Here is a 27,590-nt window from a genome sequence, read left to right on the forward strand (position 1 = left end):
GGTTAAGTTTAATATCTTTGATCACATTCACAAAATGTTCTGAATTTCTTATGAATGAAGATGTCCTACCGATGTAGGGCTGTATTTGTTTAGTTACATATTTTGCTAATTTATATGTGGCAGAGCCAATTGTACTGACTATGAGTCGTAATGGGATGCCGATTTTATGGATCTTTGGTAGCCCATACAGTCTAGGTGGTTTTGAAGCCCTTGGCTTAATTAGGAATTGCTCATTTTTTGGGATTAATGAATTTGCAATGATTGCAGTAGTCTTACGTTCCAAAGTGTTAGTTGGATTCATATTCTTAGGTTTTTTCGGTAAAGTCACGTAGGTAAAAAAATGAAATTAATAAAAGTAAAATAAAATAAAAATCACGACGTTTCGGAGGCAACACAAGCTTCCGTCTTCAGGTGGAACCGTCACAGCCACGACAGCTGTATCAAGTAAATGAGAGATTACAAGAGCTAGCACTCCGTATATATAATGGTTGAAGAGGGGAAGGGCCAAGTACGGCACACTTTTTATTAATATGGTAAGGTGAGGCTTAAGACTAAGAATAGACTACATAACAAAAGGCTGAGCCTTTGTTATGGAGAGGTACGATTTGTGACTACGCCTAGCCTACATAACAAAAGTATGAAAAAAGAAAAAACTAAACCTGGTAAAACAAAACTGGCTGTCTATCAATAACCTGTAATAGTTGTCTGTCAAATAAGATGGTCCAAATAAGTGTAGTTAAATCTTTTTTGCATGGTTAATCACATCTTTCCAATGATTACTCCGTTTGTAACTATCATCACAGTTGAAATTATGTCCGTGTTTGTATATTTGTATGGCTTCGTGTACAAACCTTTGATGGTAGCCAGGAGGTTTGCAGAGCACCTTGGTCTCGGAAAAGACAATTTCATGAGAGCCCACAGAGTTGTAGCAATGATCGGCAACGGCCGAAGAATCAGTTCTGCCGTGTTTCAGATCTGACTCGTGCTCACGGACACGATCAGAAACATGACGTTTCGTTTCTCCAATGTAGCAATCACCACAACTGCAACTCAATTTGTAGACTCCAGGATACTGTAAGTCAGGAACGACATCCTTCACAGATGGAATCAGATCACGGATTTTATGCACTGTGCTGAATCGGACTTGGATCTTATGTTTGTTTAGAATTTTGGAGATCTTTTTGGTCACGCCTGCTATGTATGGTAACGTGATAGTTTTGGTCGGAGTTTCATGTGGCTCTTTTTGTATGGTGGGAGAAACAGCTTGGCGGATGGTGCGGTTGGATCTCGTTTAATTTTAATGTAGGTACTATCCTCTAATAAATGTTTAATTTTATAATCATAATCGGCTCATGAAATCACTACAGTAGTGCGGCCCTTATCAGCTGCTAGGATTTGTATATCTTTATTTAGACGAAGCTCTCTTAAGGCTTTTGCCTCGTTCGAGCTAATATTCACTTTTGGTACTTTACTATTCTCAATTATTTTGGCAACCTCGTGTCTAGTCATCTCTGCCTCATTAAGTGGAAGGAGTCTTACTGCTGATTCTACCTCAGCAATTATCTCATCCACTGGAATTGTGCGTGGGGTAACGGCAAAGTTAAGGCATTTAGAAAGGACAGAAATCATGTCAGTGGTTAAATCAGTGTTAGTCAAGTTCATAAAGTTTTTGTTTTTAAATTGTTTGTTTTTAATAGGGATATGTTTATTGTAAAGTCTAGAAAATGTGTTAATTTGGTTAGGAAATATCATGCATAAGGCACAGAAAGCTGTGGTTATTAAATATGTAATAACCGAGTGGTTTCCCATGAAGAAGAAGGTTATGAGAGGGGTGTGTATGTCATGTCGCCATCGAGGAGTCACGAGCTACTTAAAGAAGTGGCTCGGAGTTCCACGATGCCTTACCACCATAGGCCTCTATGGAGATGGTGTCCTCAAGCTGCCCCTCACCAGTCTAACCGAGGAATTCAAGTGTGCAAAAACCAGGCTCCAGATGACACTGAATGAATCTCGAGACCCAGTGGTGAGCAACAACGCGCCGACCTTGGCAACTGGGCGCAAATGGAGGCCAGGAAAAGCAGTCCAGGAGGCAACAGCAGCCTTCAGACATGCTGACATTGTGGGTCATGTTCAGCAAGGGAGAGGAGGCATTGGGCTAACTAGTCGTGCTGTTTGGAGTAAGGCCACTGCACCAGAGCGGCGGAAGATGGTAGTGCAGGAAGTACGCCATCAGGAGGAGGCTGCAAGGTGGGCGAAGGCAGTCTTTCTTGCCAAACAGGGACAGTGGACTCGATGGGACAGTGTGGAGAAGAGGAAGATCAGCTGGAAGGATCTGTGGGCCATGGAAGCGAGGCGATTGAGCTTTTCCATCAGAGCAACATATGACGTCCTTCTAACACCAGTTAATCTTCACCAATGGTATGGTGAAGATCCGGACTGTGCCCTCTGTTCCATGCCAGCCAACCTCAGGCACATTCTCACAGGGTGTAAAACAAGCCTCACCCAAGGACGCTACACTTGGCGTCACAACCAAGTCCTTAAAAACCTTGCGTCCGCTCTGGAGGACAAGCGAGCTGCCACCAACTCCCTACCACCCCCAGCAGCATCACACCCCTTACGGACGACCTTTGTCCGCGAAGGGGCTAAACCACCGAAGAGCGGCTCTACACCATTAGAGCGAGACCAGCTGCGCTTGGCCCGCGACTGGAAAATGCTAGCTGACATTGGCCGGCAACTTGTGTTTCCTCCGGAGATCGCAACCACCACCCTAAGACCTGACATGGTGCTCTGGTCCCGTTCGCTCAAGAAGGTCTTCATCATTGAGCTCACAGTACCCTGGGAGGACTCAGTAGATGAGGCTTATGAGCGAAAACATCTGCGCTATGCTGATCTAGCTGCCGAAGCACGACATCATGGCTGGAACACAGAAGTCCGACCAGTGGAGGTGGGCTGCAGAGGTTTTGTGGCAACATCTACAACCAGACTGCTTAGAGACCTGGGAATTAAGGGCCAGAGCCAGCGTTCGGCAAATTTTAGCTGTATCGGAGGCGGCAGAAGGCAGCAGTCAGTGGCTCTGGATGAAGAGGAAAGACCCCAGCTGGGCCCCAAAGTGAGAGGGCCAGGAGGTATGCAGTCAACAATGCTTGACTCAGGGAGGAGGATGCCCCTGCCATGCATAGTCCCATGGGATGTTGGTTATCAACAACAAGGCAACTCCTATGACTAATTGGGATGGGACGCAAGCGTAGGATTGATCACCCTGTCGCTGGCCGCCTTTGGGGAGGGTGTATAGTATGAAAGGCCGAAACACCCCGGGAACCAAAGGTTCACTACTGACGATGCGCTCCCCAAATTTCACCAGGCTCACTGTTCATGAACTCTTGGAAGTGCTTGCACAAAGGATAGTAACATCCCATCCTGTGTTCTTGGAATCTGTTCTTGGAATCATGTGTTTCATATTTAACCACACGATAATAAACCACATGTAACAAATTAAACATGGAGTCTCGTGAAAAAAAGCATAAAAGTCCATACTTGTACAAGACCACAGCCACTTACTCCCCAAAAGGTCATATTGATGTTTGTGACAAAATTCGTGTTCCTGTGTCACGGTCTACTTTATCCAGATTGGAAGATTTCCTGTGAAATACCCAATTGGGATTTAAAACAGCAATCATCAGCCCCACTGCCAGCAGACTCATGCCCACTTGCAGGCCAGGTACTGAGTCGCCTTGTGCAGAATAGGGGGACATCTGTCATCAGCGGGTACCCTTGGCTAAAGAAATATGTGCTCCGAGGGGTTTAATTTCATTATGGGCACAATACAAATGCAAGCATTTTCTTATTTGCATAAATGAATACTGCATATCTGTAAAACACAGCAGTGCCTTCTTTTATTACAGCCTTCCACTATAAGTATGGGATGAATACCAAATGTACTAGAACTGTTAAAAGGTCATCGATAAACCGGTAGTCGTTTCCAGTCTGGAACCGGTCGCCGTTTCCAGTGGAACATCCGTAACAAATTCCCTAATTGGTACAAGCAAACGTACAAACGACGTGGTGCATTATCCGTTGTTTGCCAGCTGAAAGGTAAAGGTGCAGCCCTGCAATTACTCGTTCGCCACTGCTGGCCAAATGGCCTTTTAGAAGGAGCCAGAGGATATTTGGTATACTTTTCCACACTGACCAGAGGTGGGTGTACTTAGACTTTACCCAACCATATGCAACCTGCCAATGGAATAACTGTAATGCACCTATTTATAGTAACCTCTGGATTGCTAGTCCAGTGTGTTAAACATTACGCGATGGCAGCTCCCTTAATTTCTCAGTTAAAAAGACAAAATAGTTACGTTTATAATGTTTTGATAATGTTTAGTTTCATTTCTATCATTGTTGTTCACACAAATTGCATTTCACAGTTGCTGTGAGGAACCGGTGGTGAGCCGGTGCCAACAATTGCTCAAGCTTTGCGGTCCTCTATATATCAAGATGCTATTTGCCATTTAATGAGTGTTTATAAATTTGGGAGTAAACTGGAGTACAGACAAAAAAGCAATGTGTGCAAGGGAGAAACACTATCCCATACAGAAGGGACAGATGATATTAGTCTGCAATTTTCTGTACCGCCTTCTCCTGGCGAGCCAGGTCATAGCACCTCCTCGACACCCACGGGGAAGGGGGGTTTCCCAACATCTGTACGATCCACCAACCTTCGTCGCCTGCACGGTGCTGGACTACAGGCAGCCACGTGCTGCGTAGCCACCACAGCCACCCGGAAAATAGCTAACCATTTCTAAATGTGCGTTAAACCGGTGACCGATTTTAACCGGTTATTCCCATTTGGGTAGTAGTAATGCAAAATACAGGGTGTTTTAAAAAGATGGACCCGATTTGAAATCGCTATATCTCTGCAACCACGAACCACCCATGAATGAAACTCTTACCACTTAAAAAGGCGGGGCATAGAGTTTCAAATGATTACTGCTAGATGCCTCTCCCAGTGCACAAATAGCCCCTAGCCTCAGTCATTCACAAGACACACTGCCTCAACGTTGGATATATCGCACGGGACCCCAAGACTTGGCGTTACACTCTTGGCCCCCAAGATCCCCAGACATCACACCCTGCGACTTTTTCTTGTGGGGATACGTCAAAGACCGTGTTTTTGTGCCACCATTAGCGACTAATCTGGATGACCTCAAAAACAGAATCATGGCAGCGGTGACTTCATTGGAAGAAGACACTGAGAGGCGTTTGGGACGAATTCAACTATCATCACGATGTTGTCCGTACAGCAGGCGGAGGGCACAGAACATTAAAAAATGGTTAATAAAACTTGATAAATCATTAAACCGTTTGTCACTTTTAGTGTAATTGTAACATGTTGCAATTGTGAAATATTCTGCTTTGAAATTGGGTCCATCTTTTTAGGAATGATTTATTCAGGGGCACCTACCGGGCTCCAGATAGGAGTACTGTGCCAGGGACCTCATCTCCAGCTGCTCCAGCTGGAACGTGTCAACGTCGAGGGCTCCCTGCTGCCGCGCCGACTCGCGGCTCACCGTGCACACGCAGCCCAGCTGCACTAACGCGCGGAACATCAGGGGGACCTGGTGGCAGACGGACACACACCCACACACAAGCAGCAGTGATCATTAATAATACGAATGTTTTGTTTTTATACAGGATTTTGAGATGGTCGGCACAGTGGTGACGCTCATGCCTTATGGCAAGAAGGGCCTGGCCCCAATTACCAACTTGGGCGCCTATCTGTCTGGAGCTTGTATGTTCTCCCCCTGATCTGCATGGGTTTCCACCCATAGCTAAAAAAAACCCATTCAACGTAATTGGTGTTGGCCAAAATATCCCAATGCTGAAAAATGCCTTGCAAATTACCTATTGGGATTACATGTTGCAACATCGCACGCTGCTACGGAACATTGGCAGAAGTCTCGTCAAAAATAATCTGGAGACAAGCATAATAACAATAGTAAAGCAGGCTGTATCAGAGTCCTCATTTTAGGCCAAACTGACCTAGAGGATGTAGGCGCACTCACCTGTGTCTCGTAAACACCCTCAATGTGCGGTGCGGCGAGGTCAGCGTTGATTTGGTTCAAGTGCTGCTGGTACAGCTCCTCGGCCACTGTGTACTCGTACAGGTTGAGCACCGGGTTTGAACGTGGCAGCACACGGTTCACCTGCACCGCACCCATTGCACCGCACCCATTGCACCGCACCCATTGCACCGCACCCATTGCACCGCACCCATCGCACCGCAAACAGCACCGTATCGCTCACAGCGCCACACCGCACAACCCCACACCAAACCGCACCACATCACACAAAAATAGCAAGGAAGCGACTTTAGTGTACAGTATCCACACTCGCGCTGGCCAAAAAATCACAATCTCACGATTAAAATCACATTGTCAGTATTGCAAACGAATACAATTGTAGAATTTCCATTGTTTTGTGTTTTCCTTCGTGCCATTTCTAAAGCGTTGCCATCTCGTGGTGACGACGTAATCGACACTAGCTTACTGTTTATTTGAATAGAAACCCAGCGATCACAGCTAAGATTAATTAGGATTCTACGGACAATAAATAAACAGCCAAATAATCTTCGTGCATGTTAATGTTGATTCCCATATCTCCATTATAAAAAATATTGGTTCTAGCCAATGCGTCTTTAATGTCCACTGTATGGCACAAAACCTCCATCCAACATGTTGAAAGGTCGCATCCTGAAAGTGCATGGGTGGTACCGTGGACATGACCAGGCGCACCTTGCGGTAGTTGGGCCCCTCATCGGGCTTGGCAACGCGCTGGTTCACGTAGAAGATGCGCGGGATGTGCAATTTCACAACGTGCAGCTCGGTGCCAACCACACACCACACGCGAAACATGCCCGCCTGCGTGCCCTCTGCGATCTGTCTCACACACCCACACATGTAAACAAAACGTGCCAATTAGTTACTACTTCAGCACACCGGTGTGTTTGAGAATAAACCCACAAGATTTACGATTTGACTACGACGTTTCGCTGGTGATTACAACCAGCTTCATCAAGCAATTTGCCACAATTCTGGCAAATCGCCTGATGAAGCAGGTTGTAATCACCAGTGAAACGTCTGATGAAGCTGGTTGTAATCACCACCAAAATGTCACTCAAATTGTAAATCTTGTGGGTTTACTATTCAATACACTGGTGTGCTTAAGTAGTAACTAATTATCATGTATTATTTCCGTGACAAACCTTACTAATTGGCTGTGTCGGGTGGTGGTGGGTTAACGACACATTTATAATTACACGATCCAACCCATAAAACCTTTATTTTTAATAATATTGGTCGCGAAATACTACTTGTTAAAGAAACTCCATTGAACAATGCACAATTCTACCCCGCACAACTGCACCCTGAAACTCCGCAGCACTACACCGCAGCCCTACCTCACAATACTACACCACAGCACTACCTCACAACACTACCCAGCAGCACTACATCACAACACTACCCCACAACCACTTCTAGCATCACAGAGACATAAGGTGGTGACATGGCCCAACATTCGCCGCTTATTGCATTGGTTCACAGTTCGATCCCGTAGGCCTCCCTGGTTCATACTGTGTATTACAGGAATTCCTCCATTTACGTTGCTTCTCTTTAGGTTGATTCACGAAAACGTCACCAACGAATGAGGGAACGTAATTTTGATTTAAAATGCACCGATTCACTACCTTGTTTTGAAAAATGTCAATAAATTAATTATTGGTTTGGGTAACAGCCCCGCTCTGCATCCACACCCCGCTTATATCCGCTCCGGCGTGGCCGGCTCCGCCCAGGCATGGCCGGCTCTGCCCAGGCCACGTCTCCCTTCCCCCACCTCACGGGAAGGTCTGGGTCCCTCCACCACGTGACCCCCCAGGCACCCCCTTGGGGCCCCCAGCCTTCGTACGGGCCGACACAGTAGTGACGTCCTATGTCACTACACTATTGTAGTGGGTCAATAACTAGAGGAGACTCGCTCTGAGGCAATACATATTTTATTTAACAAGTAAACCTTAACACAAAGGGGTAACGGCCCCTCACACCCGATACGCCTCTCACTGGCTATTCTAACCCTTCTTGAGTGAAGCTTGGTCTTCACTGGTCTATAAGCTGGAGTCGACCCTTGCCAGGGGTACTACTCTGCCCATGGGCTCTTCTCTTCAGGAGGCTATTGGTCTTCGGGTGGACGACGACTGCCTGGACCGTTCAAATCCGTGGCTTGCTCCGCCCCAGCCACGCCTTCCTTCCAGGACCTTCCACCAGGTCCTAGAAGGGTGATGTCATCCCCCAGCCCCTCCTCCTGGGGTCTGCGTCCCAGGATCCGTTTTCCCATCAGGGTTACCGTTGGGCTCAGTAACACTACCGCCCCCTATTGACACGTGTGGGATACTACCGGCTGATAGCATGGAGAGTGCATAACATCTCTACACTATGCTAAAAGATCCTGTCAAGTCATTCAAAGAAGAGTCGGCCATTGTTGGTAAGCACTGAGCCTCCTGAAAAGGAGTGTTAAGACACAATGAGACTTTCCTGGGTAAACAAGCAAAACAATAACAAAGCCCTAGCCGGACGCACCTGCACGATCTGCCAGGGAGTACTCAGGAGGGAGCGTGCAGCCCGCATCAGGAAGCCCCCCAGGCCGGTGTTGAGGGCACTCCCTCCCCTCAGGGGGCCCCTCGTTCCATGAGCTGTTGGGCCCCCCTCGCCCGAGCCGCACCGCCTGCGCTTGGAGCGATCCTTGCGCTGCCGTGTTTGGATCTCCCACTTCTTCTTGTGAAAGCGAATCCAGGTGGCCATCTCCTCCTGTTGAATGCACGCGAAGCACACACCCACACAGTGGAGCTGGATAGTGTCTGCCAGTCTTGTCCCTTGGCCATGCTAAATTGTGCAATAGTGTACATTGTATCTCAATAGTAAAAACACAAATTCTCTAGATGAGCGGTACCCAACCTGTGTTATGCAAGACCATGGGAAGTGGTCCGTGGAACTTTTGTAGATTCTATGATTTAAAATAGTTTTAATGTAGAAAACGGTGTTATTGGTGCAGGGTGGTCCACAAACGTCTTGTGAAGGTTCACAGGGACAATCCTTGGGTTCAGAAAGGTCGGGAACCCCTGATCTAATTTCAAATTTTTCTCTGGTTTCCTCTCATAGCTAAAAAAAGGCATACATGTTACTGATATTGGCCAAAAAATTCCAATTACTCAATTGGGATTAGACACAGCAGCAACATCACCCTCTACTGGGATAACTTGTCAGGACCCTCCTGAGAAAGAGTCTCGAGGCTCAGTGAGACTTTCATGTGTAAACAAGTAGAGCAATAATAATTCATAAGAATTTTTCACAATGCACATTTACGCGATGCACGTTGTTTTAAAAAGTGAATCGCTCCCACATGACAGCACACAACCACACATGTGCTCAGCAAGACCCACACCACACATGTCCACCCACCGCGGTGGTCCCGATGGAAGGGGGTGGCCCCAGGATCTCTCTCCACGTTTGCGTGAGCTCTAGGTCCTGGGACTCACGGTCCTGGCTCTCCACCTCCGCCCGCTTGCGCTTGGTGGCCATGGGCACAGGGCCCAGTGGAGCCACGTGGGACGCCCCGAAGTCCTCCATGTCCTCCACGCTGGCGGCACCCTCCTGCTGACCCGACACCTGTCGCAAGCATCCACGCAAGCATGGAGCTGGTGACTCGCAACATTCCTGTCTGATGGCCAACAAATACCCCTTTTCCAATTGTACATCCGAGGCGAGCCAGCGCTGAGCCCTCAAGGCACGAGTGGCTATCCACTGTGTATTTGCCGAACAAGGCATTTTTTGGTCAGATTTTAGAACGCGACCTCTGATTGCATTGAGTCACAACCAGTCTGGTGGCTCAGAAGCAGAACGAGCAGCTCGCAATCAAAGGGTTGCGAGCTCAAATCCAGGTTGCGGGATTGACTCAGCCCAACATCCCCCAAATGCTTCGCATTTTGTAGGGAAGTCAACAGTGGTTTGCCTATTTAGAGACTTGCCCCCGTATGTAATAGGAATGTTTAAATTCCACCACTGGCTCAGGGTTATAAACAGGAGATGAGCACCATCTCAATACTCAATTGAGCAGGAAATCACTATGCCTTTCTTTACTGTAAGCCACAGGTAACCAAAGGAGTCACTCCAAACTATGGGACTTGTTATTGGAGTTTTATTTGGAGAAGGGCAGCTGTTTCAATCCCTCTACTATGGTCTGTCCGTATCTTTACACACACACGTACAGAGACAAACAGACCACGCTGAGTGTGACCTTACTACCTGTCGCTTCTCAGACGCTGTGAATAGCTCGTTGATCTTCTTCTGTTTGTAGGCGTCGCTCTTCTCCAGCAGCTTCTTGTGGAGCCAGTCCGGGTGTCTGACTCGAGGGACTGGGTTCTTCACCTGCGCAGACGCGGTGATGTGAACAGTGGCAATGAAAGGTTGGGATGGCGGCAGCAGCAGCCGCCACCGGGGGGATGGCCTGGACGCACAAGGACATTGCAGCTCTGCGAGAAGTGCGCAGTAATCATTAACTTGTAACGCACACGGTGTTCACTCGCTCTCGAAGAAAAAGAAAGAATCGGAGGCAGGAGGGATCACAGTCGAGCAGGAAGGCATCCACGCAATGAGTTGGCACCAATAATTACCCAAGCTCTGCGGTCCTCTATATATTAAGCTGTTATTGGACAATCAATGAGTGTTTACATGTGAGAGGAAACCGGAGCACCTGGAGAAACCCACACATGCGAGGAAGAGACACTCTATCCCAGGGGTCCTCAAACTTTTTAAACAGGGGGCCAGTTCACTGTCCCTCAGACCGTTGGAGGGCCGGACTATAGTTAAAAAAAACTATGAACAAATTCCTATGCACACTGCATATATCTTATTTTGAAGTGAAGAAACAAAACGGGAAAAATACAATATTTAAAATGAAGAACAAGTAAAGTTAAATCAACAAACTTGCCAGTATTTCAATGGGAACTATGGGCCTGCTTTTGGCTAATGAGATGGTCAATGTCCGGTTCCATATTTGTCACTGCTAGTCGTAACAAGTGATGCAAGTGTGCATCCGTTAGTCTAGATCTGGTTGGAGATTTCAAATGTTTCATTCTGGAAAAAGTCTGTTCACAGACTTGTGCTGCCAAAGATGGTTGCCATTTTGAGTGCATGGTTCCTGAGATGAGGATATGTCTCAGAGGAGAGAGATGCATATAAATTATGAAGGCTGCTTGACTTGAATGCGTCTTTCAGAGAGTCACAATTCTGCAGTTCAGCCAGTTCCATTTGGTAAATTGTATCCACATTTTCAATGTCAATAGAAAATGGGTTACGGAAAAGCTGTATGTCCTGTTCATGGAGATGAAGCTCTTTAAATCTAAATTGGAACTCCTTTTGCAATTTTTACAGTGAATCCACACATGTTTTGTTTGGGAATGCAACCAATGGTTTTTCCGCTAACAGATTTTGAGTTGTGGGGAGATGGCAGAAGTTTTCCTCCTTCACTTGTTTGATGAGGAGGCCTAATTTTACTTCAAATGCTTGGACATGTGATTGCATATCACAGATGAGCTTCCCCTTTCCTTGAAGTTGCACATTGAAACTGTTGAGTAGCTCTGTTACATCTGTCAGAAAGGCAAGGTGCCATTTCCATTCTGCATCATTGAGCTCTGGTACTTCTTTGTTTTTTGAAAGCAGAAAAGCTGTAATCTGTGGAAGTAAGTCATAGAAACGTTTCAAAACTCTCCCTCGACTCAGCCAACGGACTTGTGTGTGGTACAGAACATCTTCATAGTCAACATTTAGCTCCGACAGAAATTCCTGAACTTGTCTGTGGTTTAGTGCATGACCTCTAATGAAGTTAACACAAGATACCACAATTTTCATAACAGAGTCCCACTTCAGTGATTTACTACACAGCGCTTGTTGGTGGATGAGGCAGTATATGGCTATTGGATGAGAATGGTTATGTTGTCCATCTCTTGGTTAATGCGAGCAATTACTCATTTCTTAGACCCCACCATGCTAGGAGCACCATCAGTTGTCACACTGGCTAGTTTAGCCCAGTTCAGCTCCAAACCATTCACAGTTTGGCAAACCTTTTCATAGATATTCTCTCCTGTAGTTGTTCCTTTGATGCTTTGCAGTGCAGCAAGCTCTTCTGTGACTTCGAAATAGTCATTCGTCCCACGAATAAAAATTAAAAGTTGTGCAGAATCACGAACATCATTGCTTTCGTCGAGTGCCAAGAAAAAATAGGAAAGTTTTTTTGTGGAGTTTTGCAAATGCTGATGCAAATTGTCTCCCATTTCTTCAATCCTCCGTGTAATTGTAGGTCCTGAAAGACTCACTGTACTAAACAAATCGGCCTTCTCTGGACACATCTCTTTGGCAACAGAAAGAAGGCATTCTTTAACAAATTCTCCCTCCACGAATGGTCTGCCAGTGCACGCTATTAGCTTGGCAACTTGAAAACTTGCTCGCAGTGATGAAATATTTAGCTGCTTCTGCTTCACAAAAATATTTTGCTGAGTTGTTAATGTATTTTTCAGTTTTAATATTTTATCTTTTCTCACTTCTCCGACCAAACAATCATATTTATCTTTATGTTGAGTTTCATAGTGTCGACGTAAATTGTATTCTTTGAACACAGACACTATATTCTGGCATATCAGACACACAGCTCTTTCCTTGTACTGCATGAAAAAGTAATCATAAGTCCACTGTTCTTTGAATATCCTACACTCCGAGTCAATTTTTCTCTTTCTTGACATCATTGTTTCCTAGGGAGTCAAAATTGCTATTAGTAAAATACCAATATATATACAGCGCTACAAAAACAATATACCTGCAATAACTTTGCCCACACAGAGACATACAAACTGCACTGCCCATCAATGCAGTCTGATTGGGGGAACTCTGCTTTTACCCCAGGCTCACACTGGTGCGGGTGCCATTAAAAAGTTAATTACATCTGCAGTTTTGTTCACAGATCGCAGTGCGGTGGGCCCAATGAGTGCCCACCGCCGCAGCTCAATCAGTGCTCACCAGCGCAGCCCAATCAGTGCCCACCAGCGCAGCTCAATCAGTGCTCATCAGCGCAGCCAAATCAGTGCTCGCCACCGCAGCCCAATCAGTGCTCACCAGCGCAGCCCAATGAGTGCTCACCAGCGCAGCCCAATTAGTGCTCACCAGCGCAGCCCAATTAGTGCTCACAAGCGCAGCCCAATTAGTGCTCACAAGCGCAGCCCAATTAGTGACCATGGGCCGGATAAATGTCCTCAGCGGGCCGCATGTGGCCCGCGGGCCGTAGTTTGAGGACCCCTGCTCTATCCCATACAGATGGTACAGGTGGGAGTCCATATTTTGTAAGCTGAATGTACCTGATAATTGGTTCTTTACCCTTCTATCTGGCAACAAAACTGACACCTTTTGCAAGGAGTCATGTTTGCATAGACCGCAATACCTGCAGTCATAAATACAAACAAAAGACATAACTCTGATAATGTGCACTGTCCTTGAAGTTGATTCGTCCACACCCGAGACAGCTTTCCTTCGAGCCTAGTCATCTGGTCCAACCCATATGAGACTAGGCTCGAAGGAAAGCTGTCTCGGGTGTGGACGAATCAACTTCAAGGACAGTGCACATTATCAGAGTTATGTCTTTTGTTTGTATTTATGACTGCAGGTATTGCGGTCTATGCAAACATGACTCCTTGCAAAAAGGTGTCAGTTTTGTTGCCAGATAGAAGGGTAAAGAACCAATTATCATATTTTTACTGGCAAATGAGGTCCCCATCTGAATGTACCTGTTGCAGGGCAGCTGGGATCGTGATGATCTTCTGTATAGCGCTGCCCAGTCGCTCTATGTAGTAATCCCAGTCCAATATCTGCAACGAACGTGTTCCATGTTAAACAATACAGCAACCCCACCACCTCCACCATCTGCATCATCACCACCCCATTCATCACCACCATCACCAAAACCACCCCCACCAAAAAGACAAAGCTCAAGTGCTGTTAGGGAGCACCTTTGAAGTAGCAATGTTTACACACTGCACCGGGTACAGGTGACCCGCAACTTTAGACGGCTCGACTTGCGACCCCCTGCTTTTACGGCCTCTCTTATAGTAAAAAAAACCTCTACAGTAATGACTAACACTCGATTCTACGACCGCCTAACGAATGCTACTGACGCCGAGTCGGTAGCATTCGTTAGGCACTGCTCTGCTCTTCCGCCGTATGCATATGTCCAATATAGCCCGTCAGTCTGCAGCTGCGTCTAGAGCGAACCTATCTCTTTCGCAACGTTCTTCAATTTTTTTCTACATTTTCGTCAAATTTTTTATTTGTTTCACCTTTCACTGTCTGAGAAGAGGAAATGCGATGTATATGCACCAAAGAATTTGCAAATGTGTTTGTTTGTACTCAGTAAATGTTTGTAAAAGTTACGTTTGCCACTAAATGGCAGTAATGTCACCACAGCACTTGTGCCAGGCTAGGTGCACTTTGAGGCCATGTAAAGTGTCGAAGGCTCACTATCAGGTCATGGAACAGACTCAGGTGCTATGGGTTGACCGATTGAGATGACTCTAAGATGCACCAACTCTGTTCCCCATTGTGCCAACTCTCTGGGTGTTCGTCACCGGCGCTCTGCTCATTGTTGAGCGTCACTCCTCTGCCCTCCATTGTTGATGGAGGGTGACTGCCTCTAACCACCACCACCTCCACGACCAATATGAGCACCTTCATGCCCATCACCACAATTATCGTCGTCATATTCCAAATTTGAAAGATTACACCCCAAATATCAATTGCCAGCTTATACGAAAACTTGGGAGGACCCTCCTGAAAAAGTCTTCAGACTTGGTGAAGCTTTCTTTGATAAACAAATGCAATAACAATACAATCTGTATATGATAGGCTCTGTAATAACAAGGTTCATAGAAGTACACATGCTAAACAACAATAGCTAATGTTGTTTAGCTGGCAAATGGAATGGGTAGGTCCACTGTTGTGCTCTTCACCGATCGGATGTCAAAGTCTTGTTGAGAGGGACTCTTGAGCCACTTGCGTAGATAGTGCTTGCTGACACTCGGCTCAGCCTGGAATATCGCCAGTGGGATAGCCCTGTCTCACACATTCACACAATCAAGCAGTAATAATCACAATTGCTCCATATCCTTCGCACATCCTTCACACTGCATTCTGCGGCCACTCTGACGAACCCTGTTAAGATTGAAAACTCTTCATGAAAGATCCACGTTGTAAGACCCAACTTAAAACCAGACATGGATGTTTTTATAAGTTAAAAAGATGTATGTCAACCTGTGAGAACATATGCAAGTCTTTGTGTCATTTTTGAAGCCTGACCGAAAATCAGACATGGATTTGCATGACAAAAATTTTAATGGAAGATGGTTTTGGATTATTAGAGCAAATTACACAATCATTAAAATCTTGTTGGTTACACAGTCATGGCATTAGCAACTACTGTCATTAAATCACAGCCTTAACGAGTCTTTTTCAGGAGACGAGACGTTTCCCAATACCGGCAATGATCAGTTTAAGTCGTATCAGTTTACGTCTTATCGTTTTAACATCGTTGGAAACTAAGGGACATTATTATCAATCGAAGTCGTCGATCAGTTTTATTGTCGTTGACAAAATTGTTTATTATCACTTTGAAGTTGCTCGATCACTAAGTTGTGTTTCTGTGCTGCGCGTGCTTGCTCTGGGGTGGCGTAGGGACTACTTTGAGCAGTGTAGTGGTAATAAGTTGCATCATTTGTTGTTGTCATTCACCCATGGACATGTACATGTGAGCAAATACCGTATTTTCCTGCATATAACCCATGGGGTATACCACTTTTTACAAACAAAATAAGACCCTGCGGGGTAGATGGAGGTGCGGGCTATCCCAAAAATATTTTACACGTGTGACATGTCATAACTCGTTTAATCTTTTCATGGTAGGACTATCCACTATGCAACCCTTACCTTTGACTAAAGCACTGCTGAATAAACCACTCACACTAAAATTGCACATGTTAAATTATTCGAATTGTTTGTACAATGAAACGACAATGTTTGAAGTGGGCGCACTTTGCTTACCATAATACTTTCAGTGGCTGTAGGGAGGTGCGATAGTTTCAGCTGAAGCTATAGATTGCACAATGGGAAGGGCCTTAGCAAGCGTCTATCAGACGCGGAATCATAATTTCTGAGTCCCGTAGGCCACTGCTATTGGCTGAGCACTATACAGTCGTGACCATGAGTTTTGTTTCAAACTTCCAATGGCTTTGTTGCCAGGAGGCAATGGTGTTACCGGAGTGCCGCTATTATTTGCGCAGTGCGCAATCTACCAGTACTAAAACTGTACAGGGGTAACTACCAGTCCAGTAGCTGTAATATGATGAGGTCGAATGCTGGCAAGCCTAACAGTTCGCTTACTTACTTATCTACCAGTTATGTATTATTTATTTATTTAATATTTACTTTTGTTACTTATTTACGGTTTTAAGTTCACTCGTTTCCGGTTAGTTTGTTTTCCTTATGCACATTATGATTTTAATGTTAACAATTGATAGTGGAATGTATTACAAATGTAAACTTTGTATTAATATGATGGAATTAAGCTGCGGTAACGACATTAAAGATATGAATGCATGCGGGGTATATGGAGGTGCGGGCTATCTGAAATTTGTTTTACACAAAACGCTATTTTTGCGGGGTATATGCGTCTGCGGGTTATATGCGAGAAAATACGGTATACCATAAGTACATATTTATGTACCTATGACGCTAAGTACCTATTACGTATCTTATTTTATTGTTTCATGGAACAAAATTAATTTATTTTTGTGTAAATTTATCTTGTAACTACTTTTCTCTGTTATTTAGTATTCTTCCTCAAAAATTGTATAATCTTTGCTTTATTAAGACTTTACATATGGAGTATTGGAGAGCTGGAAGGAATCCCCTGTATTTTAGTTAATTCTAATGGAAGACAGCTGATCAGTTAACGTCGTATCAGTTTGAATCGTGTTTTCCAGGAACATAACACCCAACTTAAACTGATCATTCCCAGTAAAGTCACGTGCAAGTCATTTTCAAAATTTACCAAATTTAAACTGGCACCAACACACAACATACTACTGTTCTTCGCATGACGTCACAGGATCGTGAGCATCAGCTGTGAAGTCGACAACGAATAGCATTTATGGTTGATAAATCTGCAATATTAATCAGGGTAGCCTGTCAGATATTGAACTGCAGCCACTGCCTAACGGTGTGGGTGCATCCCCATGGCCTCATACCTCTCTGTGACTGGGGCTCCCTCTGGCCGACGTGAAATTACGAATCGACAACTCAGTCCGGCGTCCTTCACCATTTGGTCCCCCAGGAACTCGGCAAGGCGGCGCGCCGTGCTGATGGACGTCGACTTCTGGGCACCGTAATCCTCCAGCTTGCGTGACATGGAGCGGTTCTCTGCTATGAGCTCAAACAGCTCCTGGTCTGGCATGTTGGCTGCCTGCATTCAAACACACAAAGACAAATATTCCCTATAAAGCCTTTAACAAACTGTTGGAGCAAGTGCTGTAAGCGACCACTGAAGAAGGCTGACTTGGTAACTGATATGTAATAAGAGCCTATGTCCGGCTCACGTAGTGATCGGCTCTGCCGGTCCCGCTTTACAGCCAATGGGGGGAGAGCCTGGGAGCATGGCCTCGGCGTGATTACGGGATGTCAGCTAGGGTGATTGGTTCTGCTGGTCTTGGCCTCAGCCAATGGGAAGACAAGTAAGGGGCGTGGTCCCGGGAGTTGATGGGGAATCTGGAACATTCGGCGCAGGCTATTAAGGATTGGCTGGAGTGTACCACGTGACCCAGGCGTTAAATAAGGGGAGAGATCAGAGACACGTGGTCAGACACGGAACGAAGAGAGAGAGGGGCCACGTGCGAGCGGGGCTCCGGGTGCTACGTGGCGGTGCGTCTCTTGTGGGCTGTCTGCCCACTTCCCGTTGCCTGCCAGCAACGGGGAGTGTTTGTGAACTGAAGAAGTGAAATAAAAGGACCGATTCCACAAACCGTCTCCAAGAGGTTTATTACAGACTAGCAGAAGTACCCGGCGTTGCCCTGGTGAAAAATATATTTCTTAATAACCTTACATATATACACAGATACGAAGGTACCCACCGGGATTTGACAATACCTTTCACCACACACCACTCACAACTCACCTTTACCATTCACCCTCACAACTCACCAATCTCCCTCACCAATCTCCCTCACCACTCACCGTCACTACTCACCAATCACCAAACACCCTCACCACTCACTCTCACCACTGTCCCTCACCACTCTCCCTCACCACTCACTCTCACCATTCACCCTGACCATTCAGCCTCATCACCCACCGTCACCACTCACCCTCACCACTCACCCTCACCACTCAACCTCACCCTCACTACTCACCATTCATCCTGACCAATCACCACTGACCAATCACCACCCACCACTCTCCACTAACCCTCACCACTCAATCTCACCACTCACCCTCAAAACTAACCACTCTCTCACCACTCACCCTCAGCACTCACCCCTCACCCATCACCACTCACAACTGCCACTCACCCTCACCACTCACCCTCACAACAACCACTCACCCTCACCACTCACCCTTACTACTCAACCTCACCACTAACCCTCATCATCACCACTCACCCTTACTACTCACCACTCAACCTCACCACTCTTCGTCACCACTCACCCATCACCACTCTCCCTCACTCTCACCATTCACTCTCACCATTCAGCCTCACCACTCACCACTCACCGTCACAACCACGACTCACCACTCACCCTCACCACTCACCCTCACCACTCACTCTCACCATTCACCCTCACCATTCAGCCTCACCGCTCACCCTCACCACTCACCGTCACAACCACGACTCACCCTCACCACTCACCCTCACCACTCAACCTCACTACTCACCATTCATCCTGACCAATCACCACTGACCAATCACCACCCACCACTCTCCACTAACCCTCACCACTCACCCTCACCACTCACCCTCAAAACTAACCACTCTCTCACCACTCACCCTCAGCACTCACCCTCACCACTCACCCCTCACCCATCACCACTCACAACTGCCACTCACCCTCACCACTCACCCTGACCACTCACCCTCACCACTCACCCTTACTACTCAACCTCACCACTAACCCTCATCATCACCACTCACCCTTACTACTCACCACTCACCCTCACCACTCACCCATCACCACTCACCCTCACCACTCTCCCTCACTCTCACCATTCACCCTCACCATTCAGCCTCACCACTCACCCTCACCACTCACCACTCACCGTCACAGCCACGACTCACCACTCACCCTCACCACTCACCCTCACCACTCACTCTCACCATTCACCCTCACCATTCGGCCTCACCACTCACCCTCACCACTCACCCTCACCACTCACCGTCACAACCACGACTCACCCTCACCACTCACCCTCACCACTCAACCTCACCATTCATCCTGACCAATCACAACTGACCAATCACCATCCACCACCCACCACTCTCCACTAACCCTCACCACTCAACCTCACCACTCACCCTCACCACTCACCCTCAAAACTAACCACTCTCTCACCACTCACCCTCACCACTCAGCACTCACCCTCACCACTCAACCTCACCACTCTCCACTAACCCTCACCACTCAACCTCACCACTCACCCTCACCACTCACCCTCAAAACTAACCACTCTCTCACCACTCACCCTCACCACTCAGCACTCACCCTCACCACTCACCACTCACCCTCACCACTCACCCCTCACCGCTCACCACTCACCCATCACCACTCACAACTGCCACTCACCCTCACCACTCACGCTCACCACTCACCCATCACCGCTCACAACTGCCACTCACCCTCACCCTCACAACAACCACTCACCCTCACCGCTCACCACTCAACCCTCACCACTCACCCTGACCACTCACCCTCAGCACTCACCCTCACCACTAACCCTCACCATCACCACTCACCCTTACTACTCACCACTCAACCTCACCACTCTTCGTCACCACTCACCCATCACCATCACCACTCACCACTCACTCACCATTCACACTCACCATTCAGCCTCACCACTCACCCTCACCACTCACCGTCACAACCACGACTCACCCTCACCACTCAACCTCACTACTCACCATTCATCCTGACCAATCACCACTGACCAATCACCACCCACCACTCTCCACTAACCCTCAGCACTCAACCTCACCACTCACCCTCACCACTCACCCTCAAAACTAACCACTCTCTCACCACTCACCCTCACCACTTACCCTCACCACTCACCCCTCATCACTCACCCATCACCACTCACAACTGCCACTCACCCTCACCACTCACCCTCACAACAACCACTCACCCTCACTGCTCAACACTCAACCTCACCACTCTTTGTCACCACTCAGCCTCACCACTCACCCCTCACCATCACCACTCACCTTCACCACTCTCCCTCACCACTCACTCTCACCATTCAGCCTCACCACTCACCCTCACCACTTACCCTCACCACTCACTGTCACAACCACGACTCACCCTCACCACTCACCCTCACCACACAACCTCACCCTCACTACTCACCATTCATCCTGACCAATCACCACCCACCACTCTCCACTAACCCTCACCACTCAACCTCACCACTCACCCTCACCACTCACCCATCACCACTCACAACTGCCACTCACCCTCACCACTCACCCTCACCACTCACGCTCACCACTCACCCCTCACCGCTCACCACTCACCCATCACCGCTCACAACTGCCACTCACCCTCACCCTCACAACAACCACTCACCCTCACCGCTCACCACTCACCCTCAGCACTCACCCTCCCCACTCACCCTGACCACTCACCCTCACCACTCACCCTTACCACTCAACCTCACCACTAACCCTCACCATCACCACTCACCCTCACCACTCACCCCTCACCATCACCACTCACCCTCACCACTCTCCCTCACTCTCACCATTCAGCCTCACCACTCACCCTCACCACTCACCACTCACCGTCACAACCACAACTCACCCTCACCACTCAACCTCACCCTGACTACTCACCATTCATCCTGACCAATCACCACCCACCACTCTCCACTAACCCTCACCACTCAACCTCACCACTCACCCTCACCACTCACCCTCAAAACTAACCACTCTCACCACTCACCCTCACCACTCAGCACTCACCCTCACCACTCACCCTCACAACTCACAACTCACCGCTCACCACTTACCCATCACCACTCACAACTGCCACTCACCCTCACCACTCACGCTCACCACTCACCCCTCACCGCTCACCACTCACCCATCACCGCTCACAACTGCCACTCACCCTCACCACTCACCCTCACAACAACCACTCACCCTCACCGCTCACCACTCACCCTCAGCACTCACCCTCACCAGTCACCCTGACCACTCACCCTCACCACTAACCCTCACCACTCACCCTTACCACTCAACCTCACCACTAACCCTCACCATCACCACTCACCCTTACTACTCACCACTCAACCTCACCACTCTTCGTCACCACTTACCATTCACTCTCACCATTCAGCCTCACCACTCACCGTCACAACCACGACTCACCCTCACCACTCCCCCTCACCACTCACCCTCACTACTCACCATACATCCTGACCAATCACCACTGACCAATCACCACCCACCACTCTCCACTAACCCTCACCACTCAACCTCACTACTCACCCTCACCACTCACCCTCAAAACTAACCACTCTCTCACCACTCACCCTCACCCTCACCACTCACCCTCACCACTCACCCTCACCACTCACCCTCACCACTCACCCTGACCACTCACCACTCATCCTCACCAATCACACCCTCACCACTCACTCTCACCATTCACCCTCAACATTCAGCCTCACCACTCACCCTCACCACTCACCACTCACCGTCACAACCACGACTCACCCTCACCACTCACCCTCACCACTCAACCTCACCACTCAACCTCACCCTCACTACTCACCATTCATCCTGACCAATCAGCACTGACCAATCACCACCCACCACTCTCCACTAACCCTCACCACTCAACCTCACCACTCACCCTCACCACTCACCCTCAAAACTAACCACTCTCTCACCACTCACCGTCACCACTCAGCACTCACCCTCACCACTCACCCTCACCACTCACCCTCACCACTCACCCTCACCACTCACCCCTCACCGCTCACCACTCACCCATCACCACTCACAACTGCCACTCACCCTCACCACTCACCCTCACCACTCACCCTCACCACTCACCCTCACAACAACCACTCACCCTCACCGCTCACCACTCACCCTCACCACTCGCCCCGACCATGTTGTGTTTGAAAGTTTTCAGGAGTTTTTAATAATATTTTTGCCCCGGTCAACGCCGGATATTTCCCATTCGTAGCAGTTGATATCGACACTATAATCAACTTATTTTAAAAGGGAACAGGGCGATTATAAATGAAACTACAACCATCGATTCCTTCGCGCGATTCAGATAATCGATTCTTGGCGTGTCGGGTTTAAAAGTAATTACACAGTTGTATTTTCATTGGCATGTAATGTTTTAAAGTTTTCAGAAGATTTTTAATGTATTTTCCCCCCGGGCACCGCTGGGTATATCGAGTTTATAACACAAAGTCGTCGCCTGAGACGTGTGGCGTGTCGAGGCCTAGTACCGTGCAGAGCCTCCAGCCTCGCCTAGATCGCCCACCCGGCCGAGGCTAGGGGCTGGGCCGCGACCCCCCCCCCCCCCCCCCCCCCCGCTACAATAATACTGTCTAATCGCTATAATTTTATTATCTACCGACCCTATAATAGTGTAGTGACATAAGAAGGGAGGGGCTGCTGGGGGCTCTGGGATTCCAGGCGAGTCCAGACGCTTAAGCCTCTGGGCGCAGAGGCGCTGGGTTCCCAGGGGGTCCAGACGCTTAAGCCTCTGGGCGCCAGGCGTTGGGTTCCCAGGCGCTTAAGCCTTTTTGGCGCCGCCAACGGGGGGGGGCTGTGTGTGCTCTGTGGGATGTCTGGTGGCGCACACGGCCCCACCCCTCGTTGGACCAGGCATAAAAGGAGAGCTCCCTGGACGATCAGGGCCCAGTTGTAACTCAAGACCCAAGACCCACGACCAGCCATCTGAAGACCCTGGGATGCTGTGAGAGCCAGTGGTGGGACTCTGGAACTCCCGACTCTATGACCTTGTGAGGGCGAGTTCCAGAGCGTAGCCAGAGTGGAGTATCTAGGCTGTGTACCTAGGCTGTGTACCAAGGCTGTAACAGAGTATCAGGACTGTTGGAGAGTTGGACTTGGAGTGTTGTATTGTAATAAAGAAGTTACCTCTACAAGTGTCTCCGGAACCCGTTACAATAGTAAGTGCACACATTGGGGAAGTGAAACTTTGATGTATTTACCTCAGCGTCGCGTGTTAATGCGTGTGGATATTTTTAACGGGAATTAAAAATGGCGTCCACCCGCAGCGAAGGCGTCGCTACCCGTTGCCAGGGGCAACCGCCGTGGTCCGCGCCGGTCGGCAATAGTAAATAAATAAATAGAAATCGCACAAAATCGATAATCGGACTGATTTAAAGGCGACGGACGAAAAATCGGAAATGCCTACGTTCACTGCGGGGCCGGGGGCGTGCCCATCTGCAAAAATATTTCTTCCTAAACCCCACGGCCCGAGCGCCAAATCCCTCGCAAGCGAGCGTACGCAGAGGGACAGACGGACAGACAAAAAGTGACGTTTATAGGTTAGATAGATACACACAGACAAAAACACTCTCTTACATGTACTCAAAACATTCTCACACATAGTAACACACTCAAGACAATTCCATACATCCACTCTCACACATTCGTACAAATAAATGCAAGCAAAATCACACTCATTACTTAAAAAAAAACATTCCTAAAATAATTATACAACTTAGCTCAGCTGCAGCCCAGCTAAAATGCACAGAATGATGTCTCAGTGGCCATGTTGCAAAGTGACCTGATACAACGGAAGCCATGTTGCATCAGGATTTTTGTCCTGGCAGCTGATTTGGTTGGTGTAACAAATGACAATCCCTAGCAACCACTGACACGTATCCTTATTCGAAAAGTGACTGCAACATGTCCAGATACTTCAAGTTTTACATGACGCTCTTTCGGTACCTATACTAATCAGCAGCTGGTAGGATTTACGCAGCTTTTCCATACTCAACACCCAGAATTCCTGGCAACAAATGACAGCTCAACAAAGTGGCTTATCGCGTGGACATTTACAGCAGCCAAACACTCTAAACGCATGTTGATTCTAAATGTGTAGGGAAAACCGGAGGACCCGGGGAAAAATCCACGCGACCACTGGGAGAACATGCAAACACCAAATATACAGGCATCATCAGGGTCAGGATAAAACCACGACCACCTGTATACCAGACGAGGTAGTTAATATCTCGCCACCATGACTTAATTGTGCCAGGAACAGTTTTAAGATGTAATCTGCCAGTCCTGACATTTGCTGTATTAAGTATATTTTATTTAACAGCAATTTATATTTGTGCAGTTTTAGAAATACAGGGTGTTTCAAAAAGATGAACCCAATTTCAAAGCAGTATATTTCACGATGGCAACATGTTACAATTACACAAAAAGTTACAAACGGTTTAATGAGTTAAGTTTTACTAACCATTTTATAAATGCTCTATGTGCCCTCCACCTGCTGTACAGACAACATAGAGACGATAGTTGAATTCGTCCCAAATGCCTCTCTTCTCACGTTTTTCTCTGAGGTGCGTGGTGATTTTTCAAACTTTAATTATGTTTTCTGTGCTTAAAACTCTTTAAAAAACTGTGGGGTCTAGAACGGACTCGTGAAATTCGGAGAGAACTCGGAGTTAAGTTTTGTTTGTTTTGTTGAATTACATAAAGTGTGCCATCTAATGGGGAAATGGGGGCATTACCGGAGGAAGGTAAAATTTAATTTAATAATAATATTTGGACATGTTCGGCGGGCCGGATTAAAAAGCCCAACGGGCCGTACTTTGCCCATGTCTGGGCTCGGGGCTGTTTGTACGCTGGGTAGAGGCATATAACGGTAATCATTTGAAACTATGCCTCACTCTTTCAAGTGGTAAGAGTTTAATTCATGGGCGGTTTGTGGTTGCAGAGATATAGCGATTTCAAATCAGGTCCATCCTGTACACTGCGATGTTCCTCTGTGTAATCCCAATTGAGTAACTTTGTGTAATTTTTCACTAATTTGGAAAATTAGAAGTGCAATGCCAGCACACAATGGCCTCCTCATTTAGAATTATTTCAAGGGATCTTTAATGTCCACTATTAAGCAGACGGTGCGTTGTATCTTATCCCTAATACACCTGCAGAAATAACAAGGGTGGGCTGCCGGATTCAAATCATGAACCTCTGCAACAAGCGGAAAACTCGCGACCACTGGGCCATGTCACAGTAACATTCTTACAGAAGCAGACGTCAAAAAAGCACGGGTTCCTTCAGCACCGTCACTTACCTTACTGTAGAGCACATCGAGCCAGTAATCAGCCACCTTGGCCACGGCAGCATAAACCTCCTGCAAGTTGGAGCCCTTGAGGAACGCCTCGAACACCGACGACTGAAAGATTTTGATGAGCTGTAGCTCTCCGCGCCGCTTCACCTCAAACCCCTTGAGTTCGGCCAGAGAACCGTCCTCGTTGAACACCGCATACCTGCGTCAAAAGGCAGCACAGGGACACTTGTACACGGCGACAACTCAAGCACAGGCAGACTCACAGACGTGCCATTTGAAAAACACTTGCAAATGACTTACTCTCTTTCTACTGGATATTATTATCATGCTTGTTTACACAGGAAAGCCTCACTGAATCTCAAGACATTTTTCATGAGGGTCCAGCCTAGTTTTCAGAGCTTTGCTGTGTATAATCCCAATAGAGTAATTTGCAGGTAATTATTCAGCTTTAGGATTTGATCTTATGTTATATAAATTTATATAGCGACTTATTCCAAGGAGCTTAACAACAATTATAAATTGGTACAAAATATAACAGTGGTTGAGATAAAGTGGGATTGTTATGGTGCCAGTTAAGAGAACAGGTGCGAGTGGTTAACAAGCGGTTGGGATGATTGGCCAATACCAGTTATATTGTGGAGATTTCTGTTAGCTATGGAAAACCCAGAGGAAAACCATGCCGAAGAAGTGGACATTATACAAACTCCACACAGAAAGCTGCCCAAATCAGGAATCAAACCTCGACGCTTCTTGCTGAGGCATAAGTAGCAACTATGATCTAAGAAGAATAGCAATGTAAATTGGGTAACCACTGAAAATCAATGTCTAATTTGGAAATATAGTTGATGGCTCCAGAGAAGTCTGTAGATTTGCTTTGGTTGATATAATTTCCAAAAAGTAAAAATATTTAAGAATATATTTATCCCAAACACCATTTACATTTTTCTAATAAAAATAAAGGTAAAGTTGCGGCCCTGCAATTTCTTATCATGGCACTGCTGCCGGAAGGGCTTCCACTGAAGTGAATTCTCGAGGGTATTTGGTTTATTTTTCACCATTGACAAGACGTGTTGAAAGAGGTGTACCTACCCACACTCTACCCCACCACATGCGACCGACCTGCTGATTGACTGCACTGTATCCATGTCTGGTAGGTGGATGGAGGTGGTGGGGAGGGATTTGAGAAATTTTTACCATAGTTTCAACAGGCTGGTGGAATCGAGCCGACGACCGCTGGATTGCAAGATCAGTGAGTGTGGTGCGAACCGTGACACCACTGTGACAGCTCCAATTATTGTTGAATCAGAGCTAAAATCATGACCTTTTTCCCCCAACCCACCTCTTCTTCAGTTTCTTGCCCTCCTCTTTGGACGCTGGCAGGATCATGGCCAAGTACGGCCCATCCACCTCGAAGAATATGGAATTTTCCGAGCGAGTCTCGTACCGAAGAGACCTGGGCTCGGTGAGCTCCTGGTACTGGTGGTTTGTAAAGCTCTCCTGCAAAACGCACAACACAAAAACAGCCGTGCGTTTTTATTTGTAACTAGCTTGTTAGCCCGTCCGAGGACGGAAGCTGTAATATTAAAGATGTAAATTAACGTTTAATTGTGATTGTTAATTTTATTTGGAAATGTAGCAACAAAAATATTTTTTTCTTAACTTAGTAAATGAAATTAAGGACTTTGGAAGATTTCTTGGTATACAATATTTTATGAATCTCTTATCACTGTTCAAAAGGTTTCCCTGCAGTTGGCTATCCTTGATGGACACTTTGATCTGCGGAGGATATCAGATCTAGACAGAGCCACATACAACTGGCCATGGGAAAATACGGGTTTATTGAGATAAATACCCAAATTTTCAAAAGTCTGATCCTGCAATTTGT

General features: G+C 47.1%; 1 protein-coding gene across 1 annotated transcript in view; it reads right to left on the bottom strand.

Annotated features, from left to right (window-relative positions):
- The window catches only part of POLE (DNA polymerase epsilon, catalytic subunit), a 90,129-nt gene that overhangs the window by 30,771 nt on the left and 31,768 nt on the right, over positions 1 to 27,590 (bottom strand). The window contains 11 exon segments of the mRNA XM_061554752.1: positions 5,459 to 5,612; positions 6,060 to 6,200; positions 6,789 to 6,932; positions 8,628 to 8,855; positions 9,507 to 9,713; positions 10,350 to 10,472; positions 13,877 to 13,957; positions 15,095 to 15,197; positions 17,387 to 17,601; positions 25,709 to 25,904; positions 27,045 to 27,202. Coding sequence (XP_061410736.1) covers positions 5,459 to 5,612; positions 6,060 to 6,200; positions 6,789 to 6,932; positions 8,628 to 8,855; positions 9,507 to 9,713; positions 10,350 to 10,472; positions 13,877 to 13,957; positions 15,095 to 15,197; positions 17,387 to 17,601; positions 25,709 to 25,904; positions 27,045 to 27,202 — 1,750 coding nt within the window.

Source organism: Lethenteron reissneri, chromosome 20, assembly GCF_015708825.2.
Source record: "Lethenteron reissneri isolate LAM-NWPU_2019-01 chromosome 20, ASM1570882v1, whole genome shotgun sequence".
NCBI lineage: Eukaryota > Metazoa > Chordata > Hyperoartia > Petromyzontiformes > Petromyzontidae > Lethenteron > Lethenteron reissneri.